This window comes from Leopardus geoffroyi, chromosome B1, assembly GCF_018350155.1.
Source record: "Leopardus geoffroyi isolate Oge1 chromosome B1, O.geoffroyi_Oge1_pat1.0, whole genome shotgun sequence".
In the NCBI taxonomy this organism is placed as follows: domain Eukaryota; kingdom Metazoa; phylum Chordata; class Mammalia; order Carnivora; family Felidae; genus Leopardus; species Leopardus geoffroyi.
In genome coordinates, this window is record NC_059327.1 from 113250640 (window position 1) to 113271423 (window position 20784).

Sequence of the window (20784 nt, forward strand, 5' to 3'; positions counted from 1 at the left end):
CATAGTTGTAGTTCTCAGTAGCATGTAAGTAACTGACAAACAGACACATCCTGAGAGCGTATGGTATGCCCACATTTTAATCGTTTACTTGATGGGACTAAATTGGAGACTATTGATGTTAAAAAGGAAGGAAGGAAGGAAGGAAGGAAGGAAGGAAGGAAGGAAGGAAGGAAGGAAGGAAGGAAGGAAGAGAAGGAAAGAAAGAAAGAAAGAAAGAAAGAAAGAAAGAAAGAAAGAAAGAAAGAACCATTCATTCACTCTAAATATGAAATGATCTCAAGTGGATTTTCATGAAGGGAAATTTGTAGCTGGTAAAACCAGATCCTGAATTTACATGAGCCAACTTACTAGTCCATTTACTTTTAATGGGAGACAATTACTTGCTGTCTCCTGAACACAAGCAAAGAATTCCCACCTTCCAACTTCTAAACTGAAGGTCGAATATTTGGACAACCCAACTTGCCCAAAAATGTAAATTCGCTTAAATAATTATTTTATCATTTCTTTATATGCCCTCAACAACTTTAAAAATCTTAGAGAAGGGACAGCTGGCTGGCTAGTCAGAGGAGTGTCTGACTCTTGACTTCAAGGTCATGAGTTCGAGCTACACATTGGGTATAGAGATTACTTAAAAATAAAATCTTATAAAAAAATCTTAGAGAAATTGGTTCCAAATATAAGAAAAAATATGCAAGAATTTAAATAATCATTTTCAGGGTGCCTGGGTGACTCAGTGGGTTAAGCATTGGACTCTTGATTTCAGCTCAGTTCATGATCTCACTGTTCAGGGATTCAAGCCCTGCATCAGACTCTGTGCTGACAGCGCTAAGCCTGCTTGGGATTCTCCCTCACGCTCTCTTTCTGCCCCTCCCCTGTTCATACTCTCTTTCTATCAAAATAAATAAATAAACTTTAAAAAATTAAAATAATCATTTTCAAGTAGCTTGTTTTCGCTACTGTTATAAAAAATAAAATTATTACTGGTAAGAAATCTAACAAGCAGAAAGACAAGCACTGGAACTGTAGTTCCACAAGGGCACTAACTCAAAACAGGTTGAAATGTTTTCATATTTTTAATAAACATTTCTCCTGATTACAAAAATATGTTATAAATGTTGAAATTATTTTGACTACATTTTTAAATGTAAAACTATCAAGTTTTTCAATGTGACATTTTTCTGTGTACAAAAAAAAATTCAAGGGGCGCCTGGGTGGCTCAGTCGGTTAAGCGTCCGACTTCGGCTCAGGTCGTGATCTCGCGGTCCGTGAGTTCAAGCCCCGCGTCAGACTCTGTGCTGACAGCTCAGAACCTGGAGCCTGCTTCTGATTCTGTGTCTCCCTCTCTCTCTGACCCTCCCCCCATTTATGCTCTGTGTCTCAAAAATAAATAAAAATTTTAAAAAAATTCAATTATTGTAGATGAAACTAAGCCATAGTTAGAAAATACTACTACTATCACCACCAATAAAAATAATCTTGAGAACAATAAAAATATTAATAGCAGCTAAGACTCATGGAGTGCTAATTATGTGCCAGGCTCTGTTTTATGCACTTCATATGTATTAATTTAGTGGTCCTGAACTCAGGCTGCCCATTATGGCCATTAGAATTGCCAAGGGAGAATAACAAAGAAAACGATGGCTGAATTTCACCCGCAAAAGAGACTCTGACCCAGATGGACTAGAATAATAACCTGGACATTGGTGAATGTAATGTGCGGCCAGCATTGAAAACAAATACATTAACACAATCCCGAGAACAATCCTGGAAGGAGAGAGTAATTATCTCTGTCTTGCAGCAAGGAAAATGAAACACATGATACACAAGCAACAGGATTTGAACCCCAGTCTATCTCCAAAACTTGAGTTTTTTACCACTAAGCTCTACTACCCCTCAAAAACCACAAACCACTTAGTACTTGAGGGAGTGGTTTCATTCACATGGTATGCATAAAATGGTATGCATTTCTATAATTTCTTTGCTGTTAGATTAAAAAAAAACTTTGGGGGTGTCTGAGTGGCTCAGTCAGTTAAGTGTCCAACTTTCGATTTTAGCTCAAGTCAGTATCTCATGTTTTGCGGGTTCGAGCCCAGTGCTGTCAGCACGGGAGCCTGCTTGGGATTCACTCTCTTCCCCGCCCCAGTCTTGCTCGTATACTCTCCCACTCTCTCTCTCTCTCTCTCCCCTCTCTCTCTCTCTCTCTCAAAATAAATAAATAAACTTAAAAAAAAAACTTTTGCATAACCTTGGCTGTAAAAACAAACAAGGCTGTGATCCTGGAATTACTCTGCTTTGCACATGACTGGAAAGCTGAGCAAGCCTTAGCCAGTGCTGAAATCGGGGATTTCACTGTTTACTAAGCGTGATCTCCCCGGTTGGCTAACTTGGTGTCCCAGGATCCCTCCTGCAGTCAGCTGTCTCAGGGTTGGCCTGTACTTCTTCCTCACCCTTTATTTACCAAGAAAGTTCAAATAAATAATACAGGTACACACAGCAAACAGGAAAAGTTTCTTTTTTCAGCTGATATTTCCCCTCCAGGGCAAATAGGGTTGAAAGTTCAGAAGCCATTTGCCAGCAGTTTTCCTCATTGCACTCTTCACCTATTCTAGCTCAAATAGAGGCTAATAAAATACTCATTTAGGGGCGCCTGGGTGGCGCAGTCGGTTAAGCGTCCGACTTCAGCCAGGTCACGATCTCGCGGTTCGTGAGTTCGAGCCCCGCGTCGGGTTCTGGGCTGATGGCTCAGAGCCTGGAGCCTGTTTCCGATTCTGTGTCTCCCTCTCTCTCTGCCCCTCCCCCGTTCATGCTCTGTCTCTCTCTGTCCCAAAAATAAATAAACGTTGAAAAAAAAAAAAATTTAAAAAAATACTCATTTAGTTAAAAAAAAAAAAAAAAGGCAGGAGGGGTAGTGGGGAACGAGAAGAAAACCCAATGCTGTGTTACCAAGAGGTTTATCTGGCTACCAGTCACATGAGTGACAACCTTGCATAAAGTAACCTGAATCTTGTCAGACCACAAAGCATTCTTCCTGCTGGCCAGAGGTGGCCTGTCTCAATGCCAAAGGCAAGAAATAAGGTGAGTAGAATTTAGTTGGGAGAAAAAAAATAGATGATAGCACTCTATCTATTTACAGAGGAGAAATACTACCCTCTGAAATGCCGGGGGGCACAGGGTGTGACCCAGGCAGTTATCAGCTAACATGAGATGTGGAGTGTAAGGTAGGGGGGTTACACCAGTGACTTGGCAAGGAACGAGGGAGCAGAGACAGAGTCACAAAGTGGCATCCAGACCTTCCACACTCTGTGGGGTCTGTGCCACTGTTCAAATAAGGCATCTCATGGTATGATTCGATCAAGGTGTTTTAGACAAGAGGACATGTACTGAGCACAATCCACAGCCCTCTGTGCTAGGTGCATGTCATGTGTCATCTCATGTGACCTTCACAACAATCCTGAAAGGGGGGTATCTTTATTTCCCAGCAACATTCCAGTAGTAAATAGGTAGAATGGATTTGAAATGAGGTGCATTCGCTTTTAAAACCTTCCACTCTGTGGCACACTATCTCTACCCTGGGCTTCAGGTTTATTTGGTGCAACCAGTCTTAGTGAAGGCACTTCTGAGCCACCAGCAGGGAAGAGCGCAAGGCAGAAGCTCCTTTGCTGGCAGGAATCGGGTTGTTCCCTAAGACTCTAAAGCTATGTGTAACAGTTCATGTCTGTAATTTTTTTGCTTTCTCGGGTTCTGCTTCTTGACTGGCTCCTACCATCTCCCCTCACATCCTAGGCAGATGGCAATGCCCGCCCCTGGTCACGTGCCAACTACTCTCAGAAAATTCTCCCACCCCAGAGAGGCTCCAGTCCACTTGACATAATTGTCCCAAAGCTTTTATTTCTGCTCCAACAGCTGAGTAATCAGTTCATGGGGTCATTTGGCCTTTTGTCACCCCCTTTTTGTAGCTATTCTCTGGGACTATATGATTAGCAGGTCAGGGAGAGACTTCTCATTCATTCAGGAAGAATGTATAGAGTATATACTATCAAGGGGGAAATGTTCTAGGTGCTGGAGACATAGAGATCACTAGAATTCAGTCCTTCCTTCCAGTGCCCTAGGGCTCTGCTCACTTGTTACAATGAGTACTGCCTGGAGACAGAGTCCCGAATTCTGAGCAAGAGCACCTGATTTCCTCATCTGTAACTTCCTTCATGGGAGAGCCAGGGCAGGAGCCCAAAGTCGGCAGTTTGACTCAGAATTGTTCTCTTTATTCCAATTATTTGGTGCTGTCTTCCAGAGGCTTCTGGTCTGAGAACTGTACTGTGTTTCCCTCACCCTACCTCTTTTTGGGAGCCAGACCCCTTTACAAAAGGTCAGGATGACAGGATAGGTATGTTAGGGCAGTCAGTGCCCTCTGATGAATGGAAACGGCTGCTCTGTTTGAGCAGCAGGTTGGAGACATACCCAAGGAATAAATAAAATGAATCGACAGTAAGAGAGGGTGAGAGAGAAAGAGGAAGATGGGGAGAGAGGGAGAGAGGAAGAAGTGGAGGAGGCGTAGGGGAGAAGGAAAGAAGAGAAAGGGGGAAGAAGAAGAGGAAGGAGGGGGAGAGAGAGATTTTTCAGGCAAAGTCCTTAGGCAGGATTGTTATTTGCATTCAGTAAAAGTCCTATTTCTCCTTGATTAAAAACCCACTTAATATCAGAGGGGGTGTGGCATATTTATTCACTGTTATTTCTTAGCAGTGCTCAAAGTTACAATGCACCTGTTACTAGAACACTGAAGTTGCCGTCAGAGATCCAGAAAGGGCAGGAGAGGGGAGGGAGGGGAGGAGATCTAACGTGAAACTTGGCTTAACTTTCATAATTTCAGAATTACATTTGTTCCCTATTCCCTTCCCATTTTTCACTGTTTGTTTTTGTTTTGTTTTGTTTTTTAGCAAATTCTGAGTTCTTACACAAAGTTATCAGAAAGGATCTTTTTTTCCTTTATGGCTTACATAGAAACAGTTTCAAAAAAAAAAAAAAACTCCATCTGTTTCCTCAGCTTCCAATATAAAGCTAACCAACTGAGTATTACTCTTCATGTCAGAATAAAGACAGAGGTTTACATGAAATGTTCAGCTAGTTATAAATGAGAACATATTCCCTCACACACGTAAGAACAGTTCGAGAGCCGTGAATTTTTATAGTTGGTGGCAGATTACCTCTAACAACCAGGAAGGAAATATACATGCATTAGAAAACAAAAATTAAGCCAATATATACACCCAAAGACAAATCAGAAAAAAATATCCAAGTATACAAAACAGAATGAACAGGTATTTGAAGGCAGTTTCTGGGAAGATGTGAAAGCCTTTTCATGAGATTACTTACCCACACAAGTAGAATTCCCCTTTCCTGAGGAAGAGCCTTCAGAACAGCCCCAGCCTTGCAGTACTGAGAGACTAACAAAACTAAATTTAAAAACTACTGGCAACAGAATGATAAGGAAGAGCAGCATAATCTTGATGGGCTTGAACTTTCAATAGAAAATAACTTGACTTTGTTCGAGCATAACCCGGGCAAAGTCGGTCCGTCTGACCCCAAGCGTGTCCCCCTGGGTTGGCCTGCAGCCCTGGGGCATCTTTTAATCCGCTGTTTTGCTGTAGTCCTCCAGTTCTGTCTCCTTCAACTCAAGACAGCCTGAAAGGGACACTCCGGGAAAGATTTCTTTCTCTATGTTTTTGGGAAGTCCAAGTCCCTAAGAAATGCCTGACACCTTTATGACAAATTTCGCAGTTGAACAGCCACACTCTGGAAGCCTGCAGCTGACTTCGCTATGATAGGCAGAGCGGTGTAGGCAACAGCTAGAGAGAGAAAAAAGGAAAGAAGTGATGGAAAGTTCCAACAACGACCCTTGATGAGGCTGAAGGGAGAAATACAGAGACAGGATTGCTCCCCAAACAGTTTCTCTTTATGAAAAGTAGAATGACTCCCTTTCCTTTTTAAAGCCCTTTTGGCTCCACCTCCTCTCTCCCTTAGTGACACTTGAGTGAGCCTCTGTTTGCAAATGTGAATGTGGGCAATTCCACGCTACAGGAAAGCAGGGACGGCTGCCAGAGAGGAGATAACTGGCTACTCACCATAAATATTCCGGGCAGAACTAGGGAGAGAGCAGTGAGGGGGCTGTGGAGTTGCTCCCGGTGTCTTGGAGGTACCTGCAGAATAGTGACTAGGCTTTAATGTCTTGAAGGATGGAAACAAAGTTAATTTTTTTTTGTAATGTTTATTTTTCAGAGAGAGAGAGAGAGAGAGTGAGCAGGGGAGGGGCAGAGAAAGGGGAAGACACAGAATCTGAAGCAGGTTCCAAGCTCCAAGCCCAACACAGGGCTTGAACATGCAGACTGTGAGCTCATGACCTGAGCCAAAGTCGGCGCTCAACCGACTGAGCATAATGGAAACAAAGTTAAACCATGCCTACGGTGGTGAACAGCAGTGCGGATAATTCAGACTTAGGAGTAATTGATCATTCACAGGAGCAATATTAGAGCACAATGTCAACACCAGTGCACATTCCTGGAACTTAATCGTTTTTTCTCTCCTGTATATTTTATAGCGGAATTTGAAAGATTATTCTTTCCAAATCAAAGGGAAATCCCTGAAGCCAAATGAAGAGATACAGTATGCACAGACACCTTTTCTTTCAGCATGAGCATAATAAAACATCATGAGGGGCCAGGAGTGCAGGGAAAGGAGTGGGTTGTTATTATAGAGCCGTGTTGGAAAAAATAAGCTAATAGTGCAAAATCTGGGAAGCACTGGAAATCCAGCAGAGCTGAATGCTGTCCCTTCTCAATTTAGGCTATCTTTTCACGTATCAGGGATAGAAAATAAAAGCCTGAAGCATCCACTGGCTATCTCCTCAACCACTTTGCACTTGGAGAAACAGCAGTTATTTCGTCGGGAGGACACCCAGGGCCCAGAAATATCCAGCAAGGGCAAACCATTTACACCAGAATTGATGGACAATGGAAATTTCTGCCAGCTTACTTCATCCTGGAAAACAAGCTTTCATGTAAGTTGCCCAGAGGTAGTGTTCCAAGTGCTAGTCGAAATGTAGATAAAGTGATAGTCACAAAAATAACAGTCACACTAGTGAACACCCATTCTGGAAGAGAACGGGAAGAACTCCAAGCCTTTTACTCATATTTAATTATGTCTTCATCATTCCTCAAATACTGGGTCACTTTCTGAAACAGCTAAAGTCAGGATTTCTCTGATTTTAGCCGGCCTCTGCCAGACAGCTCTGATTTCTTACAGGAGAAACAGACCCTGGCGGGCAGCAGAAGTCATGTGGGGGGATGTACGGAATATTCCATTGCTTTCTGAACTCACTTGGACTCAAGAGTCGGCATGAGTGTCCTCCAAATAACCTGCACTAAGTTACCAACCTTGTTAAGCTTCCCCTTCAGCAAAATGCATTGTCAGTGTTACAGGTGACAACAATTAGAAGGACAGTCAAGTATCAAGCTGGATTAGTTGAGAGGAGTGAGGAGGGTGGTATGAACACAAATAGGAAGTAATCCACAACTATATTTATTCTATTTGGATATGAATATCTCTCGTATTATTCTAGGTTGTAAAAAGGCTCACTTTCCCAATTACATGCCACCTGGGCTGATGTTATCATTAATGTTGAGCATCAGCCCCGTAGGAGATGACAGAATCAGCATGGCTATGGTGGACGCCAAGACTGGTGACTGATGTAAAAGATCAATCTCAGCTAATCCACAGACAATCCAGGGTTTCCCAGATAGCAAAATCTTAAGACAGCTACCCACCCAGAAAGGACTTGCAGGGATATTTTATTGCTCCATAGTCTTACTCCTAGATAAAACCGAACCTCTCCTGGGCAAATGAACGTCCTCCTTATTTTAAAGTTGCCCAGAAATCAGTTTTATGAGAGAAATACCCACTTCGTTTCTGGGATTGAGTTAAATTAACTAATTCATTGATTAGTTAAACATCTATATCTGATAGGGCACTGTGTGGAGTACATGAAATAGAAGTCATGGTCCCCTAAGTTCAAGAGCTTGCTTAGGTGGATTAACAACAACAAAATATAGTTTATGAGTATGAGCTAATGAATGGCCAGTCACCAATTATTCTGGTGTCAGGAAGGAAGGGGCAACAGCAACAAACTGTGGACTGGAGCATGCAGTGAAGCTTTGTGTGATACACAGGAAATCTCAGATAAGCATCGGGAGGAAGAAGCAGGCTGACAAGAGAATGTGGAACAGGAGTGGACAAAGTGGACAAAGAAAAGAAATGCTTTTTTATTAGATCCTGATGGGACACAGCTCGATGGGACCTGCTGGCAGGTCAGTAAGAGAATTAGGCATTAATGGCAAGGAGACAGCTCTGAATGTTTTTAAGCATACCTGGACATCAGTAGGAAACGGGGGGGGGGGGGAGGGGGGGGACTATCGGGAGACATGGTTATATGTGTTGGTCACCCTTCTTACTTTCCAGATAAAATTTTCCTACTGAAGCACAAAGCATCTAATTCTCCCGGGCTACCTATTTGCTATATGCACAGCTGCTATTAATTATCACCACCACCATATCATCTACAGATTGCTCCCAATGAGCCAGGCATATAGGAAGTAGATGCTTTATTCACATCACCTCCAATCTTCCACATCACCTCGCCAGGTGGATATTATTGGTCCATTTCACAAACCAGGACACTGGAGATCAGAAAGGCTGAGAGATTTTCCCAGTATCACACACAATTCAGAGTATATGAACTCTAAAGTCATTATTGTCTCCTTGTGAGCAGTGGTTTTGATCAGAATAAACAGGCTGGGGCATCATTAAAAGAAAGAGCAAAACTTAACTACACGTGTGTATATGACTGCAGGAACCAGAAGTGACAAGGCAGTGTATTTTGCTAAGAGTAACTATTAGCACTTAACATCCACCTGCAGAAACAAACTATTTCATGGACCACCTCTATCAATGACTGTAAGGTGAATCAGTTGTAGTTCCTACAAGTTTGAAAACATTTTTTTTGCTTTTCAAAGAGAAAGCTGTTGGCATGTGTCTGGCATTCTTGGGATTCATATGTGGCAGAAACTGAAATGGTTTCAAGGGGAAGAAATTGGGAGAGACACAGTCACAAGAGTTAGCCACAAAAGGCAAATTATAATTTATCAAGATATAAATAAGAGATGTAAAAGTTTTATTGAAAAAGAAGGGCAATTGTGCTCCTTAGTATTTACCCCAATGAGCTGAAAACTTATGTCCACAAAGAGAACCTACAAATATTTATAGCAAGCTTTATTCATAATTGCCTACGGTTCAAAGCAACCAAGATGTCCTTCAAGAGAAGAATGGATAAATAAACTGTGGTATAGCCATACAACAGAATACTATTCAGGAATAAAATGAACCATCAAGCCACTAAAAACATGAGAAATCATAAATGCGTATTGCTAAGTGAAAGGAGTCAATCTGAAGAGCTACATAGTACATGAATTCAACTTTATAACATCCTAAAAATGGCAAAACTATGGAAACAGTAAAAAGATCAGTGGTGGTCAGGGGTTGGGGTGGAGAGAGATGAACAGGGGGAGCACAAAAGATTTTTAGGGCAGTAAAACTGTTCTGTATGATACAATAATGGTGGATACATGCCATTACATAATTATATATTTGTCCAAACCCCTATAATGTACAAGAGTGAGCTCTAAACTATGGACTTCAGTTAATAATAATAACAATGTATCAATATTGGCTCATCAATTGTAACAAATGTAGAACACCAATGCAAGGTATTAATAATAGGGAAACCGAGGGTGGGGTGGGGAGGAATACAGCAATTCTCTGTACTTTCTGCACAATTTTTCTGTGACCCTAAAACTGCTTTTAGGAAAAACAGTCTATTTTTTTTTAAGAAAAAGAAAGGAGTCACTATCCACTCTCCAGGGAAGCAATGCTATACTTAACTCACACATCAGTTAATGCCATACTTCTACCAAATGAAATCAGATTTTAAAAAGCACTTGGTAAGCAAGAGTAAAAGAGGAATCCTGCCCACTCTCCACTTTTCAGTTAAGTCCACCCCAGTCACCTAGAAAGGTTCCTCTGACCGAGAGGAAGAAACAAGACTCCAGAAACTGAACAAATAAAAAAGAAGAGCAGAGCAATCTATAATCTATAATTTATAATTCTATGAGGCAGCAGCAAAATTTAAATCTAAAAGAACAGCTCATTTTAGACTGCATTGCATTTATTTACATAATCTCAGCATGCCTGTTTGTTTGCAACCTGAGGAGCTTCTTAGGTGAAATTTGAAACTGGCCCTTGTACACGCATCCTGGGCTAGGAGAGACAGAAGAAAGAGGCAGGCCACTCCAGATTGACAGGTGGCAGTTTTTTTGTTACTGTTGTTGTTACTCCTGAAATTCAGAATCTTACTTAGAATCTATTTAAAGTAGGGGGGGAAAACCATGTCAAGAAAGACCAGGTGGAAAACGGATTTCCAATAAAATGGAATTTGGGGGCAACAAAGGTCTAAAACGCCACAAAAGAGAAATGGCACCACAATTTTACTTGAACGATGGCTAATTACTTGCATTTTTGGCATTGTTAATCACTGAATCTGGGTTTTCCTCTGAATTCCACATAGAACATGCACTGCACAATTTTATCGTAAAATGCCTGCTTTTTACACACATTTTAGGATAAGCTAGGGAGGCGGCAGTTTTAATAAGCAAGGAAACTTACTTACATAGGAGGCTTAACACAGGAGGCTGCAAGACGAGTGCACCTCTGCACTCACTCGCCAAAATGTTAAGAGTTTATACAGAAGCCTTACCTGGGTTCTCTCACATGTATTGTACAGTCTCAGCAACACTTTGCTCTCTCAAGGTTGCATCTTTGAAATGACTCCGGCTACGGGAACCATGAGCGGAACGTATATTCCAAGTCCAGGACAGGAGGTGAGGAGCCTCTAACTGCGTGGTCCCGCTCGCGGGTCAACTGGCGGTCAGATCCTCTTGACGACCTTCTCCAGCAATACCTCCGTCGTCATTCTCTCAGGTATTTTTAACTTCTAAAAATGGTAAGGTTTAGGGAAAGAACCTCTGGCTTTTTATGTTAAATCATCCACGATACAACCTTTCCCCTGACCTTGAGTTCCGACGAATCTGTAAGACGCATAGTTGTTATTAAGTACAGAGCGTTCGAAGGCTGATGGGAGTGCTAGAGACGCTGTAAACTTCATGTCATTCAAACTACTTGTTGGAAACTAATGAAAATGCAAACCACAGTTTGCAGTTCTTCCTTTGTTCTTATTGTATTTATAAAACTGTGAAACAGTATCTTCTTTCTTCTACCTCCAAGGAGAGAAATTATTTGGGGGTAAATAATCATAGTTTACCACTTAAAATTGGAAGGATAGATGGTGGAAAATATTTGAGTAAATGATATATTTTTAAAATTTCAAACACCAGAGAACTAAAATAAATTAAGTTGCTTTCATTTGGTTTTCCCAGCCTGACTTCTAATTTAGGTGCATTCATTTTTTGTTTTTATTAAAATAAAATTCATGCAGGGGTGCCTGAGTGGATCCGTTGGTTGGGCATCCCACTCTTGATTTTGGCTCGGGTCATGATGTCACACTCATGGGATCGAGCCCCACATTGGGCTCTGTGCTGGGCGTGGAGCTTGCTTGGGATTCTCTCTCTCTCTTTCTCTCTCTCTCTCTCTCCCTCTCCCCCCTCCCATTTCCTCTGTTCACATGCTCTCTCTCTCTCTCTCTCTCTCTCTCTCGTCTTTCCAAAAATAAAATAAAGTAAAATAAAATTTATGTAAAGAGAACAGATCTTGTGCGCAAAGTCTGATGTTGGTAAATGTATGTACACATTTAACAAACACTATGACCAAGATGTAAAATGTTTGCAGTACCACCAAATTTTCCCTTGTGCTCTCTCCAGTCAGTCCCACCCCCATCCACAGGCAACCGTTGTTCTAGTTTCTATCATAGTTCAGTTTTATCTGTTCTTGAATTTGATATGAATGCAGTCATACAGTAGGTTCGCTTTTGTATCTGATTTCTTTTGTTCAACATGTTTTTTGACATCGGCCATGTTGCATGTATTGGTACTTCTTTCTTTTTTATTGCTAGGAGTATTCTTTAGTATGAATATATCGCAATTTGTTTATCCATTCACCTATTGATGGACGTTTGGATTGTTTTTAGGTTTGGCTCAATGAATGTTTTTATTTCTGTTTAGTTAATACCTAATTTCTGGTTCATAGGTTAGGGTTTAACTATGTTTAACTTCATAAGAAGCTGCCAAACATTTTTCCCAAAGGGGCTGCTCCATTTTGTGCTCTTATCAGCAACACATGTGAGTTCTGGTTCTCCCACATCCTCACCCACATCTAGTATTGTCCATCTTTTTAATTTTAAATATTTTAATAAGTGTGACTTAACATTACATTGTAATTTTAATTTGCGTTTCCCTGATGAATGATGGTGTTGACCATCTCTTCTTATGTTAATTGATGATTCACCTTTTGTCAGTTGTCTATTTGTATCTTTTGCCCATTTCTTTATTGGGTTTTAAAAAAAATTTTTTTTTAATTTTTTAATTTATAGTTCTTTATATTCTGGATATAAACTCATATCTGTGTATTTCAAATATATAAATATGTATATCAGCTCTGTGTATTACAAATATTTTCTCCCAAGCCATGTCTTGTCCATTCCTTTTCTTAATAGTGTCACTGATGAGCAAAAGATTTTAAGTCTGATAAAGTCCAAGTTATTAATTTTTTTCTTTATGGTTACATTTTTTGTATGTGTTTTTTCAAATAAGTTATTGCTTATTCCAGGCTCAATATATTCTGATGTTTTTTTCTAGGCACTTTAGAGTTTTAGCTTTTATGTTAGGGTTGTGATTCATCTTTATTAATTTTTTTATATTATGTGAGGTTGGAGTAGAGGTTTATTTTTCTCCACATATGTATATACTGAATATATACATCAATTTGGGGAGAACGACATCGTAACAATAATAAGTCTTCCAGTCTATGAACAGTCTATATTTCTCCATTTATTTTAAGTCTTCTTTATTTTCTCTCATCAATGTTTTTCACTTTCCAGTGTAGAGCTTTACATATCTTTTGTTAAATTTATTTGTATTTTATGTTCTTGAATGTTCCTATACATGAATAGTTTTTCAATTTTCTTTTCTTTTTTAAAAATTTTTTTTAATGTTTATTTTTGAGAGACAGAAAGACAGAGCGTGGCTGGGGAAGGGGCAGAGAGAGACACAGAATCCGAAGCGGGCTCCAGGCTCTGAGCTGTCAGCAGAGAGCCTGACTTGGGACTTGAACTCACAGACCGCGAGATCATGACCTGAGCCCAAGTCGGATGCCTAACCGACTGAGCCACTCAGGCGCCCCCAATTTTATTTTCTATTTGTTTGTTGCTCCTTTATGGAAATAAAATTGAGTTTTATATATGGACTTAATATCCTGCAGCCTTACTAAATATTTCATTATATAAGGAGTTTTTTTTCAATGAATCCAAAGTCTAATGTGTTTCTCCCACAATACCAGATGTAAAATTTAAAATAAGACACATAGTCATGTTTTTTTCTCAAATATCAGCTACCAAATATCAGCCATCAGTCAGGAGCCACATCAGGAAAAAGACTGGAAAAGAAAACCTCTAACTGGCCCTATGAAAAGTAGACATTAATTACATTTTATGGAAGGTAAATCTGAAGTTGGAGAAGCTAAGGATCTGACCCAAAGTCTCAGAGCTGTTGAGTGATGGAAATGGTATCGAGTGATTGAGATAGACATACGCTCCAAGTCTGTCTGACTCTAGAACTTGTGCCTAAACCACTAGTCTCTAGGATTTCTTTTATTTTGCTAAAAATGCCAAGATAGGCACCATCCCCCATGCCAGTCCTGCGACCAGGGCACCAACAGGAAAATATGAGTTACCCTATCCATCCTCCTATTCCCTTTTGCCAACTTCTTGGTGTCTCCCCTATGTTGAGAATTCCACCTGATAAGGTCCCTCTGGCTGCTGGTTGTGTTGTTTGAGAAATGAAGTAGTCTTTTTCAGTGATCCATAAAGATGTGCCTGGAGATAATAAGAAAAAGAGGCAGCCATTACATTAAATAAATAGATGTCCTGACCATCAAGGAAGTTTAATTCAGTACTCAAGACAGGGAAGTCAAATGTGAATGTAAGAAAACAACCTGAAGAATGAATGCAAGTGTTTGTGGCATAACCAATAAATGGTGTTATTCCAAACTCTACACAAAGACTTTACATATATTGGAGAAAGAAGAGAGGAAGAGATTTAGCCACTTTTGCTGAGACCAAGACATCTTGGAACAATTGTTTAAACACTTGAATCTCAGATCCTGTGATGGCTCACCTGAATTAAATCTATGCCATGGAAAGGATTCATTCTCTCATAGGTCACCTGTGGCTCCAGTTTCCCTGGATGCATTCATGTATTCATTTTAGCCCTTTCATTAAATATATCTGCTAAACCAAGAATAACAAAATTATACAACTGTGGCATTGTACAGATAAAATTTGTGGGTGGTATTTTTAAACTATGCATCAGAATCTGACTGCCTTATTTATTGAAAGGAAAATTACATTGCTTCCAGGGAGTTTGGGAACTAACTATCATCCTCATTCTTAATCCTCTCAAATGAAGGAAATTACAATATAAAATTGAGCTCACTATGCATATAAACAAGTAAAATAATGGCCTCAGTCCTCCCACGTGTGCTGAGGCAAAAAGAAGCATTGAGATTATCTTATCTGGGCCTTAGGCTATAGCTTGTCCAAAATATAACTTCCAGAAGGGATCCACTTTATAATTATGACCAAAATGAACAGAACTGAGATTTGTGATTGCCTGGCCCACTCACAATATAGCAGACTTTGGCATGATTCCTGGCTTATATTCTTATTCTATATATTAGGAAATAATATTTTTTATTTCTCACCAGTTAGATAAGTGGTCAGTTTAATATAACACATATGTTGATCTTGTATCAAAATAAGTCTGACCTTTAAAAGCCAACTTGCATTTGGTACAACTCTTTTAGCAAGCAATTTGGCAACACATTTCAGAGCCATAAAAATATTCATAGGCGGTGACCGTGTAATCTCACACTTGGCAATTTCTCCCTAAAGGAATAATCTCTCCACAAAAAAAAGAAGTTATAATCATACAAAAAGGTATTGTAATATTACTCATGGTAGCAAAAATTAGAAAGAGTGTTCATTTACAATACCAGAAATAGTTAAGAAATTATGAGAATATGATATACTCATTAAAAGGGAAATGTTTGTTGCAGTATTAATAGAAAAAATACAAATGCTTATCTGTCCTACAATTATAGTACTTATTATTTTTGTAAAACAGATAAAAGACACAGAAAAACTGATAGTGATTTATTTGAATAAGCAGTAAGTTTATGGGTGTTCCTTCCTTTTTAAGTTAAGATTTGGTTGTGTAAGTTGTAATTTTATGTATTTATTTTTTGCCCATAATCCAAACTTCATTGAAAAACTGACACCAAAATAGGAGGTCACTGTTGTATACTTTAAAAAATTAAACATAATTTAATTATCTTGGTAGAGTGACTTGAATTACTGAACCGATAAGGTGTTCTGCAATATAACACAAATTCAAGAGGTTATATGGATCATTAGTGTTGCTTTCTTCTAGATGAGCACCCTTCTGTGAGTCTGGCCTTCCCTCCTGTTGGCTGGTCCAACACTATTGAACAGCCTACACAAAGAACCATCTGAGCATGGCTGAAAACTGTGATAATCTTGTAATAACCTAGACATTTTACATCCATAAAATAGGAGTTTGGGCTTTGAACTAACCGTTTCTTTTTATGTTTTTTCTTTTCTTCTTCCAAGGACAGTGTAGTAAATCTCTAGCCAAAGCCATGTTGATCCTTTCGCATTCCCAGCCAGTCCCAATCTTTAAGGCTAAAGTTGTAATTTTAAAACAAACTTAGTAAGGTGCACCTGGGTGGCTCAGTCGGTTAAGTGTCCATCTTTGGCTCAGGTCATGATCTTGTGGTTCATGAGTTCGAGCCCTGTAGCAGGCTCTTTGCTGACATCTCAGAACCTGGAGCCTGCTTCAGATTCTGTCTCTCTCTCTCTCTCTCTCTGCCCCTCTCCCCCTTGAAAATAAATATTTTTAAAAATTAAAATAATGGAATTCCCTTAGAATGTTTCTCTGCTTCCAACAGAGCCACATTTAAACTACTCAAAATGGGGTGCCTGGGTGGCTCAGTCGGTTGAGCATCCGACTTCGGCTCAGGTCATGATCTCGCGGTCCGTGAGTTCGAGCCCCGCATCGGGCTCTGTGCTGACAGCTCAGAGCCTGGAGCCTGTTTCAGATTCTGTGTCTCCCTCTCTCTGACCCTCCCCCATTCATGCTCTGTCTCTCTCTGTCTCAAAAATAAACGTTAAAAAAAAAATAAAATAAATAAACTCAAAATCCCATCTGGAATTCAAGACCTCACAGGTAAGGATTCTTCATTGTAGCCTCAATAGTTCATGTCAAGAACATTCAAGAGTCCAAAACATACATTCTATTTATTTAATTTTTTTAATTTTTTTTTATTAACGTTTATTTATTTTTGAGACAGAGAGACACAGGGCATGAACGGGGGAGGGTCAGAGAGAGAGGGAGACACAGAATCCAAAACAGGCTCTAGGCTCTGAGCTGTCAGCATGGAGCCCGATGCGGGCTCGAACTCACAGACTGTGAGATCATGACCTGAGCCGAAGTCGGACGCTCAACCGACTGAGCCACCCAGGCACCCCCATACATTCTATTTAAAACCTGAGACATAAGATGGAATGATTCTCCAAAGGATGCTTGGTTTAAAATTTCAAATCTCTATCTTCCTCATTATTAGCAAATTAATTTGTATCCAACATATTACATATTTCCAACATAGGAGGAGAAACATAAAGAAGCCTTGACAGGACAGTTTTTCCCTGACAATTACTGAGAAAGGACATGGTTACTTGACATAATTATTGAAATTAGGCATGTGTGGGTGGAAACATACACTTAATACTGTTTTGTATGATAATTTCATATTTCCACCTGAAGTAGTTTTTTAGTCTATTTTTTATGTATAGGTACAGGTTTACTAAAGCATCTCCTTTAAAATTTCTCTTGAGAATATTTGGAGTTGGCCCACCACTGTGTCTCTTCAAGATGAGACTTTCCATCACTTCCTGTCAAGCTTGTCTTAATACTGTTAAATATTTCACTTTTCCTCAGATAAGTGTTAACCTAGTAATGTAATATGATTATGGAGCTTTAAAACAAATTTCCATGTGGAATGTTTCATGTATAGGAAATATTAGTTATATAATAATCTTTTTTAATGTTTATTTTGACAGTGTACATACATGAGTGGGGGAGGGGCAGAGGGAAAGAGAGAATCCCAAGCAGACTCCACACCAGCACAGAGCCCAACTCAGGGTCCAGTCTTATGAACGATGACATCATGACATGAGCTGAAATCAGGAGTTGGACACTTAACTGACTGAGCCACTCAGGCGCCCCTAGATATATAATCATCTTTATCCACATCTGAGTCTTCAACAAGAACAAATGATCTCCTGATTCACCATTCTTTGAGAAAAAATAAATGCCTGAATAGAAAACATAGCCCCCAAGAGGGTAGTCAAATCTGAATTAGATTGGCTAGGGATCATAATTTTTTATCTTTTACATTTACTGAGAGATATACCAAAAGCATAGAATCAAAAGTTAGAAATCATTTTTGAATATATCAGTGATAATTCATGTATGAGGTCTTCTGGATTTGAAAAATATTTATAGTAGGCCTGGCATTTATCTGAAGGGATTGGTGTAGTTTGAATCATTCTTGCAGCACCATAGGAATCACGTTCTACTTCTGATGCCAAAGAACTCCTTCACTCTTAGGAGAAGAGCAAGTACGTTAATAAACTCATGATCACACAAATAAGAAAGCCGATGCTGGGAATAGCCCTTGGATACATTTCCCATTTCCTTTTATGACTCTCTAAAATTATTATTGCTTAATGACTGGCTTATTCTTTTTAAGTTTTTACTTAAATTCCAGTTAGTTAATATACAGTGTAATATTAGTTTTAAGTATAAAAACTAAATCTAGTGATTCAACACTTCCAAATATCACCAGGTGCTCACCAAGACAAGCACTCCTTAATCCCCATCACCTATTTCACTCATCCCTCACCCATCTCCTCTCTGGTGATCATCAGTTTGTTCTCTACAGTTAAGAGTCTCTTTCTTGGTCTGCCTCTCTCTTTTTTTTCTTACGATCATTTGTTTTGTTTCTTAAATTCCACCCATGAGTGAAATCATATGGTATTTGTCTTTCTTTGGCTGACTTATTTTTGCTTGACATAATATTCTCTAGCTCCATCCATGTTGTTGCAAATGGCAAGATTTCATTCTTTTTTATGGCTGGATAATATTCCATGGTGTGTGTGTGTGTGTGTGTGTGTGTGTGTGTGTGTGTGTGTGTAGGAATATATATATATATATAAGGAATATATATATATATATATATATATATATATATATATATATATCACCTTTATCCACTCATCAGTTGAGGGACTTTTGAGCTGTTTCCATAATTTGGCTATTATAAATAATGCTATAAACACTGGGGTGTATCTATCCCTTTGAATTAGTATTTTGTGTTCTTTGGGTAATACTTAGTAGTGCATTTGCTGGATCATAAGATAGTTCTATTTTTAACTTTTTGAGGAACTTCCATACTGTTTTCCAGAATGGCTGCCCCAGTTCACATTCCTTCCAACAGTTTAAGAGGGTTCCCCTTTCTCTGCATCCTCGCCAACAGCTGTTGTTTCTTGTGTTTTTTATTTTAGCCATCCTGACAGGTTTGAGGTGCTATCTCATTGTAGTTTTGATTTGTATTTCCCTGATGATGAGTTATGTTGAGCATCTTTTCATGTGGATGACTGGCTTATTCTTATTTAAAGTTAATTATTGCAGAGGGAGCTACTCCAAAGTACTCTTATCAGATTGCTAAGTCACATGACCAAATGTACATCTTGTCAATAAAGAGATAGTTACCGGCACAGAGCAAGCACTCGGTATATCTTGGTCAAGTGAAGAAATGAATGACTATCAAGTTAAAACTAAAAACAGATGAAAACATCCTGCAGTATGTGTGCATGCATTTGTGCGTGCGTGTGTGTGTGTGTGTGTGAATAGAGACTCAAAAACCTACCCACAGACAAATAGTTTCCAAAAACCCAATAACAGAAAAGTCCTCTGTGAAGCTGATGGTTATGTGAAGTACCTTTCCCCCATACGAGTCATTCCCCAAATATAGCATCATCCCAAAGTAAAACCCCACTTCATCATTTGGAAAATTCTGAGGAATACTAAAGGAGAATGGAAATGCATTGCTTCTACCCTCAGAGGAAATGAGGCCACTGGGAAGGGGAAGCCATGCACCCATGTGAGAAGCCCTGTGACCCCATACAACCTCCCAGCTGCCTAGGGAACAAAGCCAACGTGTGGATCTCAACCTCAAATGCCACGATGAGAGAGAGAATCTAGTGTGTGGCATTTGAGCCCCGTAGCCAGAGACACACCCTGATTTCTACCACAGCTGTCCATGCTGTTCTTGGATGGGTACAAGGAGGAGGCCAACTGAGAGCAAAGTCAGAGGGCACAGGAGTGAATTTGGTGCTTAGACTCACTTACTATTTAAACAAATTGATCTTTGCTAGAATTATTTTTAAACCAGAACTTCATTTGATGGCTCTGTTCCTTTGTTTTTTCCAGCATGACACAGTGCTTGGAGCAATTCACAGTTACTGACTCTGTACTTAACATTCACCTAAAAGTCACTGATAAAATCGAGAAACAAATCAAGAGAGAACACCAAGCTCACCAAAACCCAGTAATATACCTTTTACTTAATCTACTGTAAACAGACTACTTACTCTAAAATGAATAGAGGAAATTTTTCATTATCTTAGAAGTCTATTTCACATGCTTTTTAATGTTTCTAAACACCCAGCTAGTCACATTCCTGAGACGGGTGACATTTCTGGGGCACAGAAAGAATGGTATTCATAGATATTTCCCCAATCACATTACTGCCTCCTGCCAAGAATGTCCAGTTGATTGCTCAAGGGAATATATCTCACCTGAAATCCCTTAGATTGCATACATTTGTTTTATGCTGACTGTACTGAGTCAAATTCTGCTGGGCATTTAGTCCAGCAACTCTTAACCAAATTCTGTTCTTCTAGTCTAACATCAGGCTGCACTGAAGTAATGAAACCTGGGTACCAATAATGGCTCTGACCTTGGATAAAACACTTATATTTCTGGAGGTGCTGGCTTCCTTCTCTGTGAATTAAGAGTGTTGTACCAGATGACTTCTAAGGTGTCTTTTGACTCAAAGATAATGTGTGTTATGATTGGCAGTGAATTGCAAATTACAGTTAATTTTTCATCCACTGAAAGGAATCAATCACAGCATTTTATAAGGAATAATGGAAAGCCACCTCTAACATCCTTTGTTACCAAAATAGGGAAAATGAGGCCCATAGAGAAAAGGTATCCCAGTTAGTGGTGGAACAGACTGAGACCAAAATCTCTTGACATGTTGTCATGTACTTCTATAACAGGCTGTCAAACACTTGTCTACTGAAAATGG

At 39.5% G+C, this 20784-nt stretch overlaps 1 protein-coding gene, 1 long non-coding RNA gene and 1 pseudogene across 6 annotated transcripts in view; 1 reads left to right on the plus strand and 2 right to left on the minus strand.

Moving 5' to 3' along the window:
• EGF (epidermal growth factor) overlaps nt 1–5937 on the minus strand; it is a 98720-nt gene extending 92783 nt beyond the window's left edge. For all 5 annotated transcript variants that reach the window (XM_045470452.1, XM_045470436.1, XM_045470428.1 and 2 more), the window contains exon 1: nt 5368–5937. In XM_045470452.1, the coding sequence (XP_045326408.1) occupies nt 5368–5494 (127 nt within the window). In that variant the 5' untranslated portion in view covers nt 5495–5937. The remainder of the gene's footprint in view (nt 1–5367) is intronic.
• Nucleotides 5938–10434: 4497 nt separating this feature from the next.
• Nucleotides 10435–20784, plus strand: part of LOC123593991 — a 67109-nt gene continuing 56759 nt past the window's right edge. The window contains exon 1 of the long non-coding RNA XR_006710639.1: nt 10435–11079. This is a non-coding gene — a long non-coding RNA (uncharacterized LOC123593991). The remainder of the gene's footprint in view (nt 11080–20784) is intronic.
• LOC123593986 lies at nt 15633–15989 on the minus strand (annotated as a pseudogene).